This window comes from Danio rerio, chromosome 7, assembly GCF_052040795.2.
Source record: "Danio rerio strain M-AB ecotype USA chromosome 7, GRCz13ab, whole genome shotgun sequence".
NCBI classification, from domain to species: domain Eukaryota; kingdom Metazoa; phylum Chordata; class Actinopteri; order Cypriniformes; family Danionidae; genus Danio; species Danio rerio.
Genome location: NC_141027.1, coordinates 71,469,052 through 71,493,882, shown reverse-complemented (window position 1 = coordinate 71,493,882; position 24,831 = coordinate 71,469,052). Strand labels below are relative to the sequence as shown.

Sequence of the window (24,831 nt, the reverse complement as noted above, 5' to 3'; positions counted from 1 at the left end):
GAGACCAGCTTGTCTGAGCGTAGCCTTTAGGAGGCAAATCTCAAGTCATTGGCCTTGGTTTGCTGCAGTTTGGTCAGAGTGAGTTGTGTCTCTGCCAGACGAAGCTGTGCTTCTGCCCTTTCAGTCTCTTTTTGCAATTGTTGAAAGAGATTTCAAAAATCAGTGATTGCCATTCTTTGCATTTTTTTTTATTCTGCAATCATTGCTATCATCATTAATAAATATTCTAAAAAGAAAAATATTTTCCATTGTGATGAATATATATATCAGTTAGTGACAGAATAAAATGTATTGTTTTTGGTCAGTTTTGACAGCTGTTTGGGGGATTATTTTATGAGGCCAAACTCTTTCTACTTTGCTTTAGGCCTATACTGAAAGGCTGAATACATTAAAGCCAATAATCACTATACCCTGACGGATGAACAAATAAAATGAAAACCTTATGAATAAATAGTATATCTCGTAAGATGGTGCATGATCCAAAAATAGTATTATTTCATACATTTTACAAGTTTTCATTACATTTTGGGCATGAAATCCACGCTAAATCTACCCTTCTGATGGGATCAGTTTAATCCAGGTTTTTTGGATCAAAGTGATCCAGATCCAACAAAAAAGGTCTGAAAAACCCAAACTAAAGGTTTGATCCGGATCAAAACCAAGATTGGATTACGTGATCTAATCCGATTATGTAATCCGTTTTTTTCTTTTGAAAAACCCATTTTCAAGATTTGATCCAATCCCTTATCCAAAATCCTAGTGAATTACTTTTGAAAAACCGGGCCCTGTTGTGTAATGTTGTTTGTCTTCTTGTTTTGTAAGGGGCATGGGTAAGGTTTAGACACCTACCGTAAACATGATATGACCTGATTAGAGGCCAAACCTGAAGCAGTAAACAAGAATCCAAATACAGGGGAACGATAACTATAATCCATGATGCATGTGTCTAGTGCATGTCTTTAGTGAAAACGTAAGCAGTACAAGGGAGAAACCAGATATAAGAGAGAGCACACTCTGTTTTCAGTGTCTCACTCTGCAGAAACTGTTGTTGCTCTATGATTGTGACCTTCTTTGCAAAGAATAAAACTTTGAAAAGACACCCTGGGTAAGACTTTGTCCTCCTTACCACAAAGAAAGCCTCTTTAAACAAAAATTGCCACTAGACGCACCAAAAACGTTGTAGTCGAACACCGTAAAACAGGAGGATGAAGAAATCGCCATTCTTGCCATCATATGGATTTACTTTCATCTGCTAGACACTGGCCTCACAGCTCCGTGAATGTCGGTGCCGTCACTTATTGATGCACGATCTGTTAATATAGCTTGTGTGGATGCTACTGCGCTACTTGACTAATAAAATAGCTTTGCTACTGAAAGCTTTTTGATTTAGAAAATAGTGATACTACCGCCACGCTACTGAAAAAAGTAGTTAAGCTAGTAGCGTCACTACTTGTAGCAACGCTACTGCCCTACCTTAATTACTTCTTAGTACATGTTGTCATTTAATGTACTAATTAACATTTAAGTTTAAGCTAAAAGTAACCAACATGATGAGCTGTTAATGTATAGTTATGTTATGACTTAACTTGGAGGGGCACATCACATTTCAGTTTAAGATTCTGGAACTTTGTTGCATATGAAATTAGCAGAAATTTTTAGGATCAAATTTTTAAAAAATATCATTCTTTTTCTTTTGGGACTCCCTTCTAAAACCCAAGCAATGTCATTGACCCTTGTTACAACAGGTTATAAACTGTTAAATAAACTGCTACTTGTGGCAAGAAAATACATCCTTATTAGATGGATAAAAAACACTTACTGTGACACAATGGTGCAGACTGCAGAGAGATTTTGCCCCATGAGAGGCTTGCAGCTGTGCTTAATGACAACATACAGAGTTTTCAAAATATATGGTCTCCTTTTGTAGATCACCTGCCCTCACATGTGAGAGAAATGGTTTTGTGTGTCAATTAGGTTTTTTTTTTTTTTTTTTTTTTGGAGGAGGGTTGTTGGAGGCTCAGGGAATGGTCTTTTGTTGTTTGTTTGTTACTTTTGTTGTTGTTTTTTTATTTTCTCTTGTTCTGTTCTAATGTTCTTTTTTCAAATGACATGTCTATATTATAGGAATGTGCGGTGATGATGAAAATATAGAGTTGAAGTCAGAATTATTAGCCCCCCTTTGAATATTTTTCTGTTTCTTAAATATTTCCAAAATTATGTTTAACAGAGCAGGGAAATTTTCACAGTATGTCTGATAATATTTTTTCTTCTGTACAAACACTTATTTGTTTTATTTCGGCTAGAATAAAAGCAGTCTTAATTTTTTTAAAAACTATTTTAAGGACAAAATTATTGGCCCCTTTAAACTAATTTAACTAACTTTTTCCAATAGTCTAAAGAACAAACCACTATTATACAATAACTTGCCTAATTACCCTAACCTGCCTAGTTAACCTAATTAACCTTGTTAAGCCTTTAAAAGTCACTGTAAGCTGTATAGAAGTGTCTTGAATAATATCTAGTCAAATATTATGTGCTGTCATCATGGCAAAGATAAAATAAATCAGTTATTAGAGATGAGTTATTAAAACTATTATGTTTGGAAATGTGTTGAAAAAATCTTCTCTCTGTTCAACAGAAATTGGGGAAAAATAAACAAGGGGGGCTAATAATTCTGGCTTCAACTGTATATATTTAGTTTTTTGTGCCTTTCCAGAGACTATATGACTAATTGGTCGCCAATATTAGTGCATAGATGGTATGATGTTTCCCTTTTTTCTTTTTTCCCTTACCTCCATCTATCTGTTTGCTTATTTTTAAGGAATACTGCAATTTCTACAACCCATTGCACAGTTTTTGTAAAACTTGACCTTTGACTATGTCTGTAAAAGCACCTTGTACAATCATTTTGATAACCTTAAACAACAATGTTACGAAATAAAAGTAATTAATTAATTAGTAATTAATAAGGGCAGCACAGTGGCGCAGTGGGTAGCACAATTGCCTCACAGCATGAAGGTCGCTGGTTCTGTGTGCAGTTTGTATGTTCTCCCTGGCTTTTCCGTCGAGGGTTTCCTTCCTTTTGAGTCTGTATGGATGTTTCCCAGTAATGGGTTGCAGCTGGAAGGACATTCGCTGTGTAAAACATATGCTCATTACGCTGTGGCAATCCCAGAATATTAAAGGGATAAGCCGAAAAGAAAATGAATGAATGAATGAATTAATTAATAATTAATTAATTAAACATCAAAATAGTCTTATCCTACAAAACAACCTAATATTTGATCTTCTTTACAATACATTTTATAGAAGTCAAAGACTTTTTTGAGCCCTGTTTTTCAGCAATCTCTTATCAGAACAAGCTAATGAGACACAGACTGTTAAGAAGTCTTATCGTCCTTGTCAGATGGGTTTCACACACAGATTAAGTTTTCAATCACTTACATTGTAACTTTCCACCATTATTGCTTGCTAATTTGCGTTATCTCTCCTGAGCAGCAGGCTGTTAATTGGTCTATGGCTTAACAAAGACCTTTACAGCCCCATAAGGAAGCATCACTTATTGCCATGTCTCCTTTTGTAATTACAAAGAGGGTTTAACTGTTGTACGTGTCAGAGATACGATCACAGCTTTTGCCACCTTGTTTAGGGACAACAGTTAAGTTAGGTTAGGGTAACTATGGTATTATCAAGGTTTACAGGGGCGATTCATTTAGATGGTGTTAAATCAGGGTAGCCAAGTAAAAATTTGTTTTGGCAAGATGGATAATGGATGCTATTTTTAAAAATGATACCAGAAAATCCTCAGATTTAAGGACATTTTTGCCATCATTTACTCAAGGCTTCCATTAAAAAGTCAATCAGTGTAACAATGTTATGTACACTGTAAAAAATGCTGGGTTCCACACAGTTTCTTGATGTTGTCCCAACACAAATTGATTAAGGAAAGGCAAGTTTATTTATATAGCACATTTCATACACAGTGGCAATTCAAAGTGCTTTACATAAACAAGAATAAACAAGAATAAAAGAGACAAGTGGCGTAGTGGGTAGCACGTTCGCCTCACAGCAAGAAGGTCGCTGGGTCGTTGGTTCAAGCCTCGGCTCACTTGGCGTTTCTGTGTGGAGTTTGCATGTTCTCCCTGCGTTCGTGTGGGTTTCCTCCGTGTGCTCCGGTTTCCCCCAGTCCAAAGACATGTGGTACAGGTGAATTGGGTAGGCTAAATTGTCCGTAGTGTATGACTGTTTGAATGAGTGTGTGTGGAGGTTTCCCAGAGATGGGTTGCAGCTGGAAGGGCATCCGCTTCCTAAAAACTTGCCGGATAAGTTGGCGGTTCCTTCCGCTGTGGTGACCCTGTAATAATAAATTGACTAAGCCAACAAGAAAAGGAATGAATGAATGAATGAAAAGAGACAAGCATAAGAAAAATAAAAACAAATAATAGAAATGATTAAAAAAAACTGATAAAACAAATAAAAATGTGTTAAAACAGGTTATAAAAGAATAAAAAAGAAAAGAAAAACATAATAGGGGATCTGTCGGACGTAGCACAGTGCTCATTCAGTAAAGGCACAGCTAAACAGATGTGTTTTCAGTCTTGATTTGAATGTGCCTAATGTTGGAGCACATCTGATCATTTCTGAAAGCTGATTCCAGCAGCGAGTAGTAGCTGAAAGCAGATTCACCCTGCTTTGACTGAACTTCTAGTTTATTTGATCCTAAAGATCTGAGTGATCTGTTGGGTTTGTATTCAGTGAGCGTATCTGTAATTTATTGAGGTCCTATGCCATTTAGTAATTTATAGACAAGAAATAATACTTTAAAATATAATCTGAATGTAACTGGGAGCCAGTGTAAAGACTTGAGGACAGGTGTGATGTGCTCTGATTTCCTGGTTCTGGTCAGGATCCTGGCCGCAGCGTACTGGATGACCTGTAACTGTCTGACTGGTTAAGTTAACTTAATGTCTTTTACAAATTCAAGTGGATTTAACATTTTTTCTTTTTTTTTCTAGCATAAGAAAATTAACAATAACCTTAACTAGAACAGAAAGAGTACAAAGGCCATTTTACAATACACATAATGCCTGACACAACCTAATACAATATCACCTAGAAAGTATAAGACAAAAAAATGTATATAATAAATAAATAATAAAAAGAGAAGTGTTTAGGATTCACAACCTAGCGAATGCCAAACCAGTCCAGCCTATAAAGAGTTACAAGTCAGCATCACTAATATAAAGCCTAAATGGTTTCCAGATTTTGAAAAATAAAGCTACTTCTTTAAAATGAGTTGAAACAACACAATTCTAAAGTTGTTTTTGGGACAACCTATTTGTTTTTGTTGAATCCCCTTATATTATAAAAACAACAAAATAAATAACATGAATGAAGTGTGTGGAACGTAGCATTTTCTTACAGAGTAGTAAAGGTTTTGTTACATTATACAAACACAGGTTTTACACATTAATGAGATATTTATTTATAACATTATTGTGACAAATTATTCTATTATATATTTGAATAAGTATTAGTCAAAAGTCTGTTTGGCGTTCCATGTTTATATAAATGTGTCTGTTTTATTAAATGATGATAAAACATTGTTTCACCTATACTTTATTTATTGTACCTAATTATATTTCAATTAAAAGGATTTTCAAGACAACAAACTTGCATGTAACATACGTAAAATCACTTACTACAATAAATTTGATGCAGAGTGTTTTCATTTTATAGTCTTTACTAATGCTGAGATATGAAAACTAAATGTTAAACAGTTGTTTGGTTATTTTTAACAAGACCAAATAAAAAGTATCGTTCGTTCGTTCATTTTCCTTCAGCTTATTCTCCGATTTATCAGAGAGAAGTTAACATTTTAAGGCAACTCGCTACATTGCTTTTTGAGTTGACTCAACTTAAATCAAGCCAAGTGCAGTACTTGGGTTAAAAGTTGTTGCTGTAAAAAAAAGTTGACAGCTAAAAATTGTAAGGCAACTAGATTTAGAGCTTTTTATTCAACTCAACTTAAATTGAGTTAAGTTAAATAACCTAAGTAATGAAGTACTTGGGTTACATTTTGAGCCCATTCAACAAAACTCTGCAGCAAGTTGCCTTACAATTTTAAGTCAACTTATTTTGTGTACACTGTATTAACCACTGCTTATTACCTGCCTATTATTGAGATATCAACTGTTCATCAGTAGTTATAAAGTATGATCTTATTTTGGATCCCTAATCCTACCAACTTCTACCTTACTAACTATTAATAAACAGCTAACTAGTAGTTTATTAAGCTAGTAGTGTTAGTCAATGGCTTGTTAATACCATGACCTAATTGAAGGGTTACAACTTTGGGTTGTTTTGTTACACTTTGTCCTCAGGTCCCTTGTCATGGTTGGATGGATCAGATGTTAGTTACTCCAACTGGGTCCAGGAGCCGTGGCTGAACTCCTCCTGTGGCTTCATCCAGAGAGATTCTGGATTTCAGTGGGAAACCAGCAGAAACTGCAGCCAGGAGCTCTTCTTCATCTGCGAGTTTGGTTGGTCTCCCAATCCCAATTCTATTTTAAACCCCTACACCCCTTTGAAACAGAATGTAAAGGGCTAGGTATGAAAATATTCCCTTTAGCAATGAGACACCACTACAAAACCCACATACATTATCATATGTCTCTAGACTGTTAGACTTTGCCGTAATTTTACAGTTATTTACTTCAAAAACAGCCAGTAAAATATTACATACATTCTTTACAGTTCACTACTGTAATATGCACTGCATTGTTGGTCATTTTAAAGTTTTTTTTTACAGTAACTTACTGCATATTAGGAATTTACAGTATTCTACTGTAATCAAAGTACTTTACTTGAGTTCACTGTTAGAGTTTGTTGCAATTTTACAGTTATTTACTGCAAAAACGGCCAGTAAAATACCACATACATTCTTTACAGTTCACTACTGTAATATGCACTGCATTGTGGGTCATTTTTTAACTTTTACAGTAACTTACTGCACATTAGGAATTTGCGATATTCTACTATAATCAAAGTAATCAAGTTTTGCTACTTTAGTTGAAGACAAAAATGAGAGCATTGATGAAACAATTCACACATCACATGCAACACATTACTCATTAACAAAGTTGTTTCAGACTTGGAAATGTTTTATTTATTTTTTATTAAAAATGGCACAAGCTTACTGTGTATTCACCATATTTACATTGCAGCAAACTGTTTGGAAGCATTAAAAGTGTCCAAGAAGATGTCCAAAATCTTTACACGCATTGACCAAGAGAATGTTTAGATCAGAGATTTAACAGAGAGTCCTGGAGGGCCGATGTCCTGCAGATTTTAGCTCCAACTTGCCTCAACACACCTGCACGGATGTTTCTAGAAAGCCTAGTATGAGATTGATTAGCAATTCCAGGTGTGTCTAATTGAGATTGGAACTAAACTTTGCAGGACACCGGCCCTCCAGGACCGAGTATGGGTACCCCTGGTTTAGATGCATGTCACTGATAAGAAGATGATCTATATTTACAGTATGATGACCGAAATGGCTTTAAACACCTAGCAGACACAAGACGTCAACATGCCGTCAGATTTAAATTTTACCCTAATGTCGTGGAGACGCTGCATTTTGTTTGGAAATGAAAATCAGAACTCAACGTAAGCCTGATGTCAATATCCAACGTCCAACCTAAAACCAACCAAATATCAACGTCTAATGATGTTACAGCTTGAAGTTGTGTTGACGTTACCACTATGACATCTATCATATGTTGAATTTTGGTTGCCATACCTGATGAATAAATGTCAGTATTTGATGTCAATAGGATGTTGGTTTAAGATGCTGGCTCGACATTGGATTTTGCTCACTTTCTAACAACCTAAAATCAACCAAATATCAACGTCATCAATAATGTTGTCCTTAGACGCTGGCTAGACATTCAAATTTGGTCACCTGACATCACAACCTAAATCTAACCTAATATAAACGTCTTATGACATTGTGTGCCTGCTGAGCAATAACTAAATGCTCTACAGAATGTAACGTTTACACATCCACAAATTACATGTAAATGCATCAACTTTTAACAGCATAATACTCACTACTCATGAGTACTTTTAAAAGAGCTACTTTTTACTCATACTTTGAGAAATGTTTACAACACATACTGTTACTCTACTCATACTACATTTTTAGGCAAGCAATGGTACTTTTACTTAAGTATTCTCAGTACTCTTTCCACCAGTGGTATTTACATAGTGCTTATATTCATAGATGTAACCATAGACATGCTGTAATTTCCCCGCTACTAGAATTTTTTCATCTAGTAGTCAAGTCATCAGGAAGTATCATTTTGGCAAGTCATTGGGTAGCAGCAATGGTGTAAAGGAACAAATTACAAATAGTAAAATTACTGTAATTGAGTACTTTTTCTCATAAGACATTTTAAAATTGTTTACTTTTTATTTCACATTTTTTTTTCTGCTGTACTTTTATTATACTATTTCCCTTCAACCTGCAGTCACTACTTTATCCTTTACTTTATAATCACACACAACCGACCGAGAGATGATGCTACTGTATGAGGATTGAAATCATCAAATATCTCTAAATAATCACTAACTGCACTACAGAATGTTACGTTTTCACACACAAGCACACATTCAGTACATTATACTATTTAGACTGATGATAAAGATGACTGTATTTCAATCACAAAATCTCTAAATAATCATGTAATGCACTACAGAATGTTACGTTTTCTCACACAAATGCACAAATAGCATGTAAACACACCAGCCTTTTACATCATAATACTCACTACTCTCGAGTACCATTAAACGGGCTACTTTTTTTACTTATACTTTGAGTATGGTTTTTCATTACTCTTTCTACCACTGTTGTTGGATTCATGAAGAGGATATTATATTTAACAATTTTCGGAAAATGTATTTGAAGAGCGTGCCATCTAAAGCATGAATGCCGTCATGAATTTAACAAAGCATGCTTGTTTATAGTAAAAGCCTTTATTATGAAAATTTACCTACACTTGTAGGTCTTCTTGTTCACTTTAGCAACCATGTTTCTGCAGTAGCTAGTAAATTCAGGGAAATTTCTTAAACCCCTTCATTTGTAGTGTTTCCAAAAATTCTTAATTTGAAGGGATGTATGACACTTTCCCTTACCACTACACCTCCAACCAAAAGATAATCCAGACACTCATTTGTGTGAATGCACGAAACAGTTAGGTAGATGAACTTGTAAGTGTTAAAAGGTAGAAAAAAGAGCCCCTATGCGTAGGGTGTCCAAGCTTGGTCCTGGAGTGCCGGTGTCCTGCAGAGTTTAGCTACAACACACCTGATAGGAGGTTTCTAGTATACCTAGAAAGAGTTTGATTAGCTGGTTCAGGTGGGTTTAATTAGGGTTGAAGCTAAACCCTCAAGATTTAGTTTGGACACCCCTTGTTTGTCCTGTTTGTTTTGGTCTTAACATGTTAATGATGGGTGTTTTTCAGAGTCTGGCCGCTCTTTAGCCTGTGCTGATCATAATGCAACGCTTCAGTGTGGCTCTGGGCGAGTGTTAGAGATTGATGACAGCTTCTACGGCAGGAAGACGGTGCATTACTGCAGGACCAGCCGGACTCCTTCAAAAACATCTCCACAGCAGGAGGACTGCAGCTGGGTGGATATAATAGATGCTGTGTCAGGTATATCAGTCTTTCCCTCTGACCATCTATGACGTGTCTCTGTGTTAATAGTGGAATTCATAGTAGTAGTATAGTAGTATACATAGTAGTATAACAGGCAATAGGTCGTAAGGCAGGCGTCTAAACAGGAGAACACGGATAAAGGCTAAAGTCTAAACACGGAAGACGCTTTGTAATGCTATCAACAGATTAACAAGACTCTGCCAACTGGATGGGTGACTGAGTGGCTTAAGTAGGGTGTCTAATGAGTCTCTGATAGTCCTCAGGTGTAGCGTGTGTAATCAGTCTAGATGAATGAGCAGGCGTGAGTGTGACCGGAGAGCATGTATGCATTTGTAGTCCAAGAGAAGGCGGAAGTGTAGTCCATAATGTTCGTGTGAGAACCAGCGATCTCTGAAGAGCGATCGCTGGTTATGTGACACCTTACTGTTATAATTAAATAATTAAAAATCAAGGCATGATCATATTTTATTTAAGTAAAATAAGCGTATTCTAGAGGGCTTTGCCATTCATATAAGATACTTCTGATACCAAATGATCAACTGGAAGTCAAGTAATTATTTGTTGTTTCTAAAATTTGGATAGGCGACAAGACTTTTGTCAAGACTTGTGTACTAGCTGTTATTAAGATATTAACAGTTTTATTAGCAGTTATAAAGTATGTACTTATTTTTCATCCCTACCCAATCCCTAAACCCAATCATTACCTTACTAACTATTAATAAGCAGGTAATTGTTAGTGTATTGAGCCAAAATTCTTAGTTAATGGTTTGTTAATAACTTGAATTGTACATTAAAATAAAGTGACCAACTTTTTTATTGTGTTTATCATAATTAAAGTGCCCTAGACAATAAATAACATGTAGTTATTTTAGGGTTTGTAAAAGATTGATAATATCTGCATAAGTGTTTTATTTAACCACTCCCTTACTTGTACAAGGTATCATTTGGGGGAAGATATGGCCACCATACAATGCAAAAAGCTTTCACCAAAGCACTTATCAGATTGCATCCACCTCAGCTATAAAAAGATGATGGCAAAAGTACACTAGAATTCAATATTTACAGAGGGATTTTGCACAATGCTTTATTTGCACAGGCATTGAAGTGTATCCAGCAGGATATAGTGATTACTGTTATGGATTATTTGCATGCTGAAGGTAAAACTGAAGGTTTTTGTGTGTGTTTTCTTCAAGAGCACTGTCACGGGCTGCAGGTGTGTCAAGCTACTGCCGATATTTCATCTTTTGGAGAGCCGTGTCCAGCAATCGGGAGCTACTTGTCAGTGGAATATCATTGCAAAGAGGGTCAGAATTCATGTCTTCACCTTAATATGATGTAACTCCAAACATATCTTTCAAATATCAATGTTACCAATATCTTACATATCTGATGTTGATAATGTGGATCGTTATTGCCTCTTATATATGACACACACTGTGGCCTTTAGACGCTTTATTACTCCACTACGTGACTGATTGCATGGATTGATTAGATGGATTGTATGAGAACATTCAAAGGTGTAGTTGACAAAATAAAGTACATATTTACTCACTATTTACTCTCCCTCAAGTGGTTCAGAAGTTTCTTTCTGTTGTTGAACACAAAAGAAGATATCATGAAGAAAGTTGAAAACCTGTAACCATTGACTCCCAGTTGGAAAATGCTGTTTTTAGAAGGAACTTCAGTAGGAAAAAACATACTATGGACGTCAATGGTTACAGCAATCTTCAAAATATCTTCATTTGTGTTTACCAGAAGAAAAAGAAAGTTTTGTGACTCATGTTTTTATTTTTCCCCATTTATTTATGCTTTTGAATTGCATTATGGGATCTTGATTTATATTACAACAACTTTTTACCTTGAAAAGTTTGAAAAAGTGACTTTTATTAACATTTTGAATAGTTTAAAGCAGACCTGGACATTTTATGTGCCCCGAGCCACATGCGGCTCGCTAGACTTCTTTGATCGGTGTGAAGTATTTACATATTTCGAGCCTTCTCATTTATGGCTCCTCTGGAATAGCCTTCCTGACAATGTTTGAGGTTCATACACACTTGTGCAGTTAAAAAGAATATTAAAGACCTATCTTTTTAGTAAAGCATCACATAGCGGTATGATGCATGTATGTGCTCCACACATCTCGTTTATACACACTATGAACCAGTCCGGGCTCATTGTGGAAATGTAGCCCCGCGGACGTTTCTGCGGACCGCGAGATACGTTCCGGGAGATACGTATTCGAGCGGTTTTTGTTTTCGCGGATCCGGGAGCGCGCGCCGTTCGCGCCCGCGTTCTTCTCGCGCGAAAAGCAGCCGGATTGGCCGACCTGGCCGCCCTCCTCTTCCTCCTCCTCCTTTCCTAAACCCAAGCGACGGTTTGCAAAAGCCGTCCAGAAAAAAAAAAAAAAGCAAAAGCCCTCGTCTTCGATTTCGACGGTGTTTTCGGATCCCGCCGCGTTCTTGCCCGTATTTTTCGGATTCTGTTTTTTATCTTACCTGATTTCTGGAACCGCTGTTCCCCAGACTCAATCCCTGTCGTCGTCCCCGCGGCCGGCTCCTCCTCCGGGGCCTCCACCGACGCAACGCTGTGAGCTAAGCGGACAAACTGGTTGCATCGGGAAAGCCCTCCACTCAGAGGCGAGCCGTCAGCCGGCGAGCAAGAAGAGGAGGAGCGTGCGGCGCCACACCGCCCCGCAGCGTTCGCTCGAAAAAAACTAAACGCATCCGTACGTACCTCCGGCCACGTAAATCGCGGTCTCCAGAAACGTCCGCGGGGCTACGTTTCCAGTATGAGCTTGGGTTGCTATGAACAGCAGCTACGCTAATTATTCTCTTTATTCTCTATTGCCACCTGGGAATAGTCATCCCGAGGCACCCAGAGACTATGCAGTGCCATTGATGTGATCCAAGACCAGCGACGAAACGATCCCAAGGTTTCCATAATCCTGGACCAGGCCGTATCTTCAGCAGCTGCTGTTGTGGTCTTGGAGGAGTGAAGAGCATTAGATTGATTCCTGTGATGCTCCAGCGTGCTCCAGCCTTCAGCACCTAGACTGCAGCTCTTCACAAGACGTTTGGCCATAGGAGAAATGGTCGTGCCCAACTGAGCCTGGTTTTTCTCAAGGTTTTTGAATTCTTCACTTTCGCCAATTGGTGAAGTTTTTTCCTCACCGCTTTCGCCACTGGCTTGCATGGTTCAGGACCTGTAGAGCTGCGCATCGATGAATTTGCTCTTCAGTGTTTGGACTCTCAGTAGTGATTATTAAACCACACTGAATTGAGCTAAACTGAACTTTAACTCTGAAAACTGAACTACACTGTCTCAATTTACTATGATCTTCTATGTGAAGCTGCTTTGACACAATCTACATTGTAAAAGCGATATACAAATAAAAGTTAATTAAATAAAATTTATTTAATTTAAATTCAACTGCATACAGGGGCCTTGCAATGTACAGGTCTGATATTGCGAGTCAACAAAAGAGGACTTTCAAATACAGCATCTTTTCTGCGCTCAGTTTTGTTACTTCAAATGTAGATGTACCTTTTTAGCATGCAAATAGGAATGTACGCACATGTGGTATGTCATGCTCACATTTACCAGGCACAGTGAGTTGAAAAAATGCCAGGCATCTTTACGCTTTGTATGAAACTACACAGTAATAAAGGTAGACTAATTACCTTAGATTTAAAGGGTCATGAAACTCCCTCTTTCGATCGGGGGAGAAGGACCAAGGGGGACCAAGAAGGACCAAGAATGTCAGGGGTTACATTTGGAGAATACCAGACACCGGCTCATCACCAGGTTAATATCATCCCTACAGTGAAGCATGGTAGTGGCAGCATCATGCTGTGAAGATGTTTTTCAGTAGCAGGAACTGGAAGACTAGTCAGGATAGAGGGAAAGATGAATGCAGCAATGTACAGAGACATCCTGAACGAAAACCTGCTTCAGAGTGCTCTTGACCTCAGACTGGGGTGATGGTTCATCTTCCTGCAGGACAATGACCCAAAGCACACTGCCAATATATCAATGGAGTGGCTTCACAACAACTTTGTAAATATCCTTGAGTGGCCCAGCCAGAGCCCAGACCTAAATCCTATTGAACATCTCTTGAGAGATCTGAAAATGGCTGTACACCATCGCTTCTCATCCAACCTGATAGAGCTTGAGAGGCACTGCAAAGAGGAATGGGCAAAAATTCCTAAAGACAGGTGTGCCAAGCTTGTGGCATCATATTCAAAAAGATTTGAGGCTGTAATTGCTGCCAAACGTGCATCAACAAAGTATTGAGCAAAGGCTGTGAATACTGATGTAAATGTGATTTTTCAGGTTTTTTATTTGTAATAAATTTGCAACAGTTTTCAAATTGTCATTATAGGGGATTGTGTTAGAATTTTGAGGAAATAAATGGTTAATCCATTTTGGAATCAGGTTGTAGCATAAAAAATTTGGAAAAAGTGAAGCGCTATGAGTTGGTATGTTGTATGGGTTGGTTTTTTATATTACAATAATAAACTGCCAGTACATTTTCTATTAATGTACAAAATTATATATTATTTCTTATACATCACATTATTTCAAACTACTAAAATGTCAATAAAAGTCACTTTGTTAAACTGTAGAGCTGAAATTTCAACATCAAAAACCGAAAGAGCAGAAATCAACATCCCATAATGCAATTCAAAACCATGATACCCAAATAAACACTTGGGAATCACTAAATACGAAAACTTTTAATTTACAGAATTGTTTTATAGCATACCCCTTTAAGTTGCAGAGGCATTACCCAAGAGAAAACACAGGAAAATACTCTTTATATTATATTATGTGAATAAAACATGTCAGTTTATGAACTTTTTTGTGTGGTTGTTGTTCTCAGCTCTTCATCTGCTGATGAGTAAACTGGCCGCCATCTTTGACAACATTACTATCACAGTGAAGTGGTTGCTTCATCCGTTTCAAGGCAATCTCACGTGCACATTGAATGCTGGAGATGGACACATCATTGATAATTACAGTCCGGAGAAGTGAGTGTTGCATATCTGCATCTCATAATGGCACACGATAAACTGACTGATAAGAATACAATATAAATACTGTAAATGTGTCAATGTTAACCCTAGTGAAAACGAAATACACTTCAGCATACTTTAAAAATGTTTTCCATGGCCTGTTGGAGTTCTTGATTCTGATTGGCTGGAAGTTGTGCAATAAATTTGTTAAATGCACCGCTAGTTTCAGGGTAAAGTCTAGAGGGGCTGCAAACACTCACATCATTCATTCATTCATTTTTTTTTTTTTTTTTTCAAATGGTTTTGAAACTATATTGTTTGTCAACACTTCTGCCGTAGAACAATTATACAATAGTCTAACCCACCTACAGTATTTTTCACCAAACCCAAATCTATCCATCACATCAAACAAATAAGACCATTCAACCCGATCGAAGGCCTTTTCAGCATCCAATGATAATAGAGCAGTATCTTGTTCACCCCTTTGTTCATGAAGTATATTTAGGACTCTTCGAACATTGTGAAATCCTTGCCTACGCTTTATAAAACCATTTTGATCTTCTCCTATTAAATTTGGTAATGTACCTTCTAACCTCTTAGCTAAAATTTTACTTAATATTTTTGTGTCTGAATTCAATAAACTAATTGGGCGCATATTTTCACATTTTGTGTTTGTTTTCCCTGGTTTCGGTAATAATGTAATTAAAGCTCCTCTCATTGATGTAGGCAAAAGCTCTTGATGATATGCCTCTATTATCATTTCCATAAAAGGAGTTAGCAACTTTTCTTTAAACATCTTATAAATGCCTATAGGGAGCCCATCTGGGCCTGCAGCTTTTCCTGATTTCATGGAGTCAATAGCTTTTCTTATTTCTTGTAATGTGAAGTCTTCATCTAATTTTTTCTTTTCTTTAATTGAATCATTCATTCATTTATTACATTTCTTACAGCTTAGTCCCTGATTTATTAGGGGTGGCCACGATAATAGTTGGTGTAATAGTTGGAATAAACCACCAACTATTACAGCATATGTTTTAAGCAGCAGATGCCCCTCCAGATGCAACCCAGTACTAGGAAACACCCATACACACACATTCATACACTAAGGCCAATTTTGTTTACTCAGTTCACCTATAGCACATGTCTTTGGACTGTAGGGGAAACCGGAGGAAACCTACGCCAACCTGGGAGAACATGCAAACTTCACACAGAAATATCAACTGGCCTAGCCGGGACTAATACCAGCGACCTTGTGCCAGCAATGATTAATATTTGTACATTACTGTGAGGGTTGGGGAAGATGTAAATAAAATACAATTAATGGGTAATTTATTATATGACGTAAAATAATTCTCGTTAAATTCTAGCCGCAGATGTATCCCTTCTAGCAACAACCTGGTTTCAGTCAGTTTTGATCACAGTTAGAAATGAATGCACTTCTCTAAAACAATAGTATTAACCATAGTAACTCAGTGACAGCTTTGTGTTGGGTGGTTCTTTGATTAAATTAAATTAAATTAAATTAAATTAAATTAAATTAAATTAAATTAAATTAAATTAAATTAAATTAAATTAAATTAAATTAAATATTCATTTCTTTCTTTTCGGCTTAGTCCCTTTATTAATCCGGGGTCACCACAGCGAAATGAACCGCCAACTTTTCCAGCATATGTTTTTACACAGCGGATGCCGTTCCAGCTGCAACCCATCCCAGGGAAACATTCACACACACACACTTATTCACACTCATACACTACGGACAATTTAACCTACACAATTCACCTGTATTGCATGTCTTTGGAGTGTGGGGGAAGGCGGAGCACCCGGAGGAAACCAAAGCGAACGCAGGAAGAACATGCAAACTCCACACAGAAATGCCAACTGACCCAGCCGAGGCTTGACCTTCTTGCTGTAAGGCGACACCACTACCTACCATAATTTAATTTAATTTAATTTAATTTAATTAGGTAGTTTATTATGCTGTGGCAACCCCTGATAAATCGGGGACTAAGTCAAAGGAATAAAAATGAATAAAGTAAAATGAAAAATAATAATAATAATAAAATAAAGGTGACATGATGGCTCAGCGTCGTCAGCGATGAGCACTGTCACCTCACACCAAAACGGTCGCTGGGTCAGTTGGCATTTCCTTACCTATTTGTTCTATTTGACATTTTATTAAATGACAACTTATTTACATTATGGGGTGTTTTTTTATAAGTTGTTTACATTTTAAGACTTTTTTTTAATAAAAACAAATGTTACACCCATTGTGTTTGCTATGGAATGCAAAAACTTTAAAGCTTAATATCTTAAAGTCATTCAGAATGCAGAAGGTAGAACCTTATAATTCCAAGGTGATTATTTCTGTGTGGAGTTTGCATGTTTTTCTCGTGTTGGCATGGGTTTCCTCTGTGGGCTCTGGTTTCCCCCACAATCCAAAGACATGCGGTACAGGTGAATTGAATAAACTAATTTGCCTGTACTGTATGTGTGTGAATGAATGTGTATGAGTGTTTCCCAGTACTGAGTTGCTGCTAGAAGTGCATTTGCCGTGTAAAACATATGCTGGATAAGTTGGCGGTTCATTCCACTGTGGCCACCCCTTATGAATAAAAGGGAATAAACGGCAAAGAAAAGGAAATAATAAATTAAATCCAGTTAGTTGGATTCAAAATTACTCTCTTTTAGACTCACTTATGAACATATTTAGTATAACTGATTTATGCATGCACGTTGTTTTATTTGTTATATTCTCTCTCCCAGCATCTCTTCTCTTTTAAAAGATTTACTATTGTGATATTGAGTATTATAGGTAAAGTTTGCGTTTCTTTTGTTGAACACAAAATATTATACTTACAAAAATGTTCGAAACGGTAATCTTGTCAGTTTTAGACAACAAAATGAATCCTTAAGTCTGTTTAACTGATCTTATTTTAATTAAATGACATTATCCATGCTTTAAAAGAAACTCTATGAAATTGGAACAGTCTTATTACTCTTTTACTGGAAGGTTATCAATGGCTGAAAAACATTTGCTGTGACCATTAATGGATCTTGTTTATGTAGTGTCCATGACTGACTGTGGAATCTCTTTCTAGGATGGAGAATGTGGTTCATAAATATAGTCATGCCGGATTATATACGGTCACGGTCGAGTGTAGTACAAGTGACTGGCATGTGACGGCCCACAAAACCATCACTATCCAGGAGCCACTTGGAGAGTTCGGGACTATAAAGTGCCACAGCATGAATCAATCCACAAACAGAACAAACTGCAAAGCACTTTACAATCACCCTTTGAAAATCGAAGTGCAGTTAGATGCAGGTAATATATGTTCTTTCCTTTCTTTATTGTAAGTATTATTGTTATTATTATTAGATTTACTTATTTACAGTGGTGGAAAGAGTTCTGAAAAATCATGCTCAAGTAAAAGTAGCATTACTTGCTCAAAAATGTAGTGCAAGTAGAGTATTAGTATCTGCTGTAAACATTACTCAAAGTATGAGTAAAAAGCAGACCTTTCAAAAGTACTCAAGAGTAGTGAGTAGTGAGTATTACACTGTGCAGAGCTGATGCATTTACATGCAGTTTGTGCAGGGATGTGTAAACGTAACATTCTGTAGTGCATTTAGTGATCTTCCTATATTTGTTTGTTTTTTTCAACCTTTCTTCCATTGTTTGTTTGTTCTGTCCTTCCTTCATTCATTAGTTTGTTCGTTCCTTCCGTCATTTATTTGGTCCTTCGTTCCTACAATAATTTGTTCGCTCATTCATATTTTTGTTCCTTCCTTCATTACGTCCTTTGTTCATTCGTTCATTCCTTCCTTCTTTTCTTCGTTTGTTCAGTTCTTCCTTGAATCCTTACTTCATTAATTTGGTCCTTTCTTCGTTCGTTCGATCGTTTGTTTATTAGTTTTGTTCCTTTCTTAATTAGGTCCCTTGTTCTGTCCTTCCTTCATTAATTTGGTTCTTCCTTAGATCCTCCCTTCATTTGTTCATTTATTCATTTGTTCTTTGGTTCATAATTTTGGTCCTTCCTTCATTAGGTCCTTTGTTCATTAATTCGTCCGTTCCTTCCTTCCTTCCTTCCCTTCCTTAGTTTGTTCGGTCCTTCCTTGAATCCTTCCTTCATTTGGTCCTTCCTTCCTTCATAATTTCAGTCCTACCCAGGGCTGGCGCGTCCATAGAGGCAACCTAGGTGACCGTCTAGGGCGGCAGAATAGAGAGGGTGGCGTCCGCGACACCTCTATCAACATCCGCGTCCTCAGTTATGTCCGCAACACCTCTCTCACCCCCCGCCGCCTGAGTTATATCCGCGTATAGGGTGGCAGAATAGATAGGACGGCGTCCGCACCACCTCCCTCAACAACCGCGCCCTCGGTTATGTCTGCGACCCAGCACCAGCCACCCCCCAACATCCGATCATTTCCGTTTTCACTTTCAGGTTGAGGGCGGCATGATTGTCCTTTGCCTAGAGCGGCAGTTCAGCTTGCTCTGGCACTAGTCCTACCTTCAATTGGTCTTTCCTTCCATTTTGTTTAAGGCTGTTTGGTGATTTTAGTCATCTATTTTCTCATCAGTGACATCCAGTCTGTTAAAAGTCTGTGCGACAATGTGTGTAAATATTTTGGTAATCTTCTTGGACATTTTTAATGCTTCAAAAAGGTTTGCTGCATTTATAAAGCGCTGATGTGTTGATGTTGTTCAGTATCATCCAATTTACTTTCTATGTGTGATTTGATTGGACAGAAATCACAGGATTGTTTTACTTTAGCCAATCCCCATAGACGAGAAAGAAATAAAGTAGTGACTGCAGGTTGAAGGAAAGTAGTGGAGAAAAAGTACAGAGACAGCACTAAAAATGTACTCAAGGGAGAGTAAAAGAACTACTTAATAAAATACAATTCCTGAGAAAACCTACTCGATTACAGTAATGTGATTTTTTGTAATTAGTTACTTTACACCACTGCTTATTTATTTGAAGGGATTTCAATATTTATGTACTTACGTTTTTAATTAAGTAGATGAGATGTTTTATCATATGGGTTTCCACAGGGTTGCGGCTGGAAGGGCATCCACTGCGTAAAACATACACTACCTGACAAAAGCCTTGTCGCCTATTCAAGGTTTAAGAACAACAAAAAAATAACGTGACTTCTATCAATTGGCAGCTGTTAAGTCCCAGGACATATATGTTTGTGTTTGGTGTTTCCTTTCATTTTTCCTCTGCTCTCCTCTAGTAGGAGATAATGACCATCACCTGCTGTCAATGACGAACAGCTTACTGATTGGAGGATGAGAAGGGCAGTGGGTATTTAAGCAGCATGTCTCCATTAGAACCAGTGCTTCATTTGTGAATTGCGAGGTCTCGAAAGTCGGAACAGATAGGGGTAACGAATCCGGCATGTTACACAAGGATGTAGAGGTGTTGCGCACGAAATACAAGAGCGGGGGAGGTTGGAATGGCAGGGCATTGGATATCAGAGGGGTGTAGCTGACAAGGTGAAGAGGGTTGGGGAGTCATGGAAGAAAGTGAAAGTGAACAGCAAATGGAGGAGGAGGTCGGTTGAGGAGTGGATGGGTAAAATAAGGTGCTGATCAGATTTCAGAAGTTCGAGATTTGGCGTGTTCTGGCACAAATACAGCCCTAACTAAAACAGTAGCTGTTTCTCAATTCCAAGAAGACAGAGAACAGACTTGCGTTCTTGCGGAGACCGGTCTTGCCAAGTGTATTAGGAAAAACAAACTCGGGAGACTGATGCGTTCTTCCTGATGGTCATGTGACCTTCACATGTTTCTACTAGAAAATTATTTAAACATTACAGCATTCACACAACGATTTATTGCTTTTCCCCTTTTCAAAATATATACTATGCATGAGGACTTTACAAATATACGTTGCACAATATAAATAAAAAAGATTTGAATGTGACTTTCAGCAAATAAACACCCTTAATGCGTATATTCTAGGGATGTAACGGTATCAGAATTTCACGGTACGGTAATACCTCGGTATGAATGCCACGGTACGGTATTTATTGAATCATTTACAGGAAAAAACTAAACTTATGAAAATACTCCAAAAAAGTGCCAAAAGTGTCAATGACATACAAATTAGCCATCTATCTGTAAGCTTTGAAACAGGAACTTCAATTTTAATAACAAAAAATATTAAACCATGTAAAAAAAATAAAGTTTCAATTTAGTATTGTTGAAAACTCATCACATTCAACAATTAATCACTCACTCACTTAGATAGAGATGGGTTTAAAGGAAAATTATCATATAAATATAATCTGGTAAAAGCTGGTATCTCTGGGTATTTACAATGTCCCCTGCAATAGAAAAAAACCCTCTCATTTGGGACTGAGGCTTCTGGGACAAGAGAGATATGACTTGGCCCAGGTTGACAGCAGTGGGTAACGTTGTGCATTGTCTTTCCCCCACTTGAGAGGACAAACCATGAGTAAGATAGAGATCTCATGTCTGCATCAATCTGAACAGTGTACTGACAACACCGCTATTCAGTACGCACGCGACAACACAGCTGATAAGAATTCGCGCGACAACACCGCTATTCAGTACTCTAAAGCGGGTGTTGTCGCGGCGCAACAACACCCGCTTTAGAGTTTTCCAGCTCTTTTTCATCCCCGCTTCTAGCAGCACACTCCATTTCCGCATTACTGGATCTGTAGCAACAACAGACCGCAAGGGATGATGGTCAAGCATGGGCTGATGGGAATTGTAGTTTTCGCTACCTCCCGTTCGCTTCATTCGCCTGAGCAAATTTTCTCAGAAGACCTATAGTTTTACCGAGTCATGCGAGTTCGGTAATATCGAAAAAAATTAATATTGCGGTATGACGGTATTTACAATACCATTACATCCCTAGTATATTCCTTTATTAAAATTCAATGGTGATGTTTATATTCACTGTTTCATTTAGGAAAACTCCTGAGGTAATTAAGTCATATCTCTGAACTTTAATAATAAATCTTTATAAAATGCTGCGCTTCCCACCTCCAGTCGCAATGACTTCTGGGACTTCCTGGGCGAGTTTCAAGAGTTCACACTTGATGAACAGCTGATGATTGATTATAAGCAAAGTTTGGCATGCTGTCTGAGAGAGCCCTGAGCTCAAAAGGTCCTTGAGCCCTGGGCTCCCTCCCGTTTGCAGGGCGAGAGGGGAGCCTTGAGCTCAGGTAGATCTCGACAACTCCCCCCTTGATAGGAGCTGATGACTAAATGAATGCTATGAAGAGATATGCTGCAGGATGAGAGATTGACTGTAGTGCTAAATTTAGATTGATCAATTCACTTGTAGTGCATGTTTTTGGATTGTGGGAGGAAACCGGAGAACCTGTGGAAAACCAACGCGAGCACGGGAAGAACATCCAAACTACGCACAGAAACGACCACCGGCCTGTTAAAGGACTAGAATCGATGACCTTTCTTGCTGTGAGGCACCAGTGCTAACCACTGGGCCACCGTGCCGCCCTATGGAGAGAAAGGTGAAGAGGTAGGGGTGGAAGAGGGGATTCTTCAAATCGAAGATGGCTGTAGTGAGAAACCCTGGCTCTTTATAGTGGGTTAGGAAAGGCCTGATTGGTGGATCATACATGCTAATGCAGAACCAGCCGTGTTCTATCATAATCACGTGATCCTCTCGAAATGAGTTTATGAATAAACTTCACTTAGTGCTCAAGTCTGCATTGGTGCGTCCTTGATTTCAAGAACACATTCGGGAAGTTTCACGCGTCCTCCGTTCTTGTGGTCTTGAGTATTGAAACTGAACGTTGGCAGTTGATGATGATGTTACACGAGAACACGAGGACACAAGATCGCTGAAGAACGCATATTGAGAAACAGCATGTGTGTGTGGACTGGAGGCTCTTTTGTGAGGCTTTTCGTTTCTTTTTTAACTCTTAAAGCATTATCTGTTGATTAGCTTTAATTTGTTCAAGCTCTGTTAATACTATTGCCCACCTTGTTTTCAATACTACTTTGTTATTGACTCTTTACTTTTTGTTAGTTTGGGATTGGTTTAGTAGAGAGGGTGTGGCATTTTTTCATTTGAACCTGTTTTCTCCTGTTTATGTTAGTAAGGGAGTGAAGATATTTTTCTTTGATAAGATTATTTACAGTAGTTCTTCCCTTTTTATCTGTTAGAGAACTTTATGTTTGTTGTTTTGGCTTGAACTCCCTCTTGAAGCTTTCTTGGAACCCTCCCTTAATCATTTAATAAATATTTTGTTAATCTTTATTGAAGAAACTCCACTAATATTTTGTTGCGTGCGTGTGTTTCCCTAGACAGAATTAAGGAAATGTAACAGTATTAGAAGTGGCTCATATGAAAGGCAAAGCCCTCTAGATCAGTGGTCCCCAACCTTTTTATCACCGCGGACCGGTTAACGGTTGTCAATTTGACAACGGACTGGTGTGGGCCGGTTGGTGGGGGGGTTGGGTCTTCACGCAAACACAGCTGCTGCGCTCGTGCATCCAGGTTAATCATGAACAACTCAGTGCGCATGCGCTAGTTGCACTATCGAGGTCTGATTATGTTTCAATCAAGGTTTATATGCATCAAATACATAACATCTGTGCCAAACATTTCAACTGACGAACATATTAACAATAATACAACCGTATAGCCGAATTAAATGTATGCATTGGCATGTTACAGCCCTAATGAGTATGATTATGTGAAACTCCATATAGAAACATATTGCAATGATTTCGGGTACTTACTTAGCGATGCACGCACACATATATGCACAATCCTTAAATACTCTGCTGATTTGGACTCTATAATACCTGTTTTATAACTTTAACCTATCAACAACCACTACGTTCTTCCCGCTCCGTGGTGGATTTTGGCATAGTCCATTTCACGTGAGATGGCGGGGGTGAGTGGAAGAAACCAAGTCGCGGGGGGAATATTTTCTACAGAAATAATTTATGATTTCTTATGTGGCCCGGTACCAATTGTACCACGGACCGGTACCGGTCCACAGCCCAGTGGTTGGGGACCACAGCTCTAGATTACACTTATTTTACCAAAATAAAACACGATCATGCCTTGACTTTTTTATTATTTAATTAGGACAGTAAGGTCTGACTTTGTTTTGACAAAAGTCATGTCACTTAACACAAATAACAACAAAACTTTTGTCAGGCAGTGTATGCTATGCATGAAATCAGGGTGATCAATGAATGAATAAACGCAAATGATCATTCATCTCCTCCAGGAACAAATGTAACCTACAAAGTTCAGCATGGAAGCACAGATCTGGCCTCAGCATCCGCCATCAGAGGAATGGTTCCTGTAAACATCAGCTTTTCTCCAGAAGCTCAGCAGCAGCTCGGCCCAGGCTGCCATCAGCTCACAGTAGTGGCTCTGAATGAGGTGACGGCAGCGGGTCAGTCCAGCGCTCTGGAGCTGTGTTTGCTGGAGCAGCTTGAAGGACTCACTGCAGAGGTCGATCTGGGTCCTGGACTTGAGCAGTGTCCGGTGCGAGTCCTCAATATCAGCGTGTCTCTTTCACGAGGAGCTCCCGCGCGCCTGCAGTTCCTGCTGTCTGGAGACAATCAGTCCTTCTCCGAGACACACCAGATGATGGACGGAGGTCCACAGGTGTTCCTCATCTCAAACACAATACTGACAGGTATTTGATTGCTTATTTTAAAACGAAAATGATTGGAGAACATTTTTCATACTTGGCGGCACGGTGGCTCAGTGATTAGCGCTGCCACCTCAAAGTGAAAAGGCAGCTGGTTCAAGTCCTGACTGCGCCAGTTGGCGTTTCTGTGTGGAGTTTGCATGTTCTCCCCATGTTGGCGTAGGTTTTCTCCATGTGCTCCGGTTTTCCCCACATTCCAAAGACATGCGCTATAGGGGAATTGAATAAGCTAGGTTGGCCTTAGTGTATGGGCGTTTCCCAGTAATGGGTTGCAGCTGGAAGGGCATCTGAAGCATAAAACATATGCTGCAATAGCTAGCGGTTCATTCCACTGTGGTGATCTCTGAAATGGAGACTAAACCGAAGGAAAATGAATGGATTTTCATACTTCAAAATGTATTGTTTAATTATAG

At 38.3% G+C, this 24,831-nt stretch overlaps 1 protein-coding gene across 2 annotated transcripts in view; it reads left to right on the top strand.

The window, feature by feature from the left end:
• Positions 1–24,831, top strand: part of pkd1l2a (polycystic kidney disease 1 like 2a) — a 372,606-nt gene that overhangs the window by 306,316 nt on the left and 41,459 nt on the right. Inside the window, exons 2-7 of one of the 2 annotated variants that reach the window (XM_087262121.1) lie at positions 6,384–6,542; positions 9,525–9,716; positions 10,913–11,023; positions 14,602–14,749; positions 17,836–18,062; positions 23,987–24,403. In XM_087262121.1, the coding sequence (XP_087118247.1) occupies positions 6,384–6,542; positions 9,525–9,716; positions 10,913–11,023; positions 14,602–14,749; positions 17,836–18,062; positions 23,987–24,403 (1,254 nt within the window). The remainder of the gene's footprint in view (positions 1–6,383; positions 6,543–9,524; positions 9,717–10,912; positions 11,024–14,601; positions 14,750–17,835; positions 18,063–23,986; positions 24,404–24,831) is intronic. The other variant, XM_087262122.1, reaches the window with a different exon arrangement.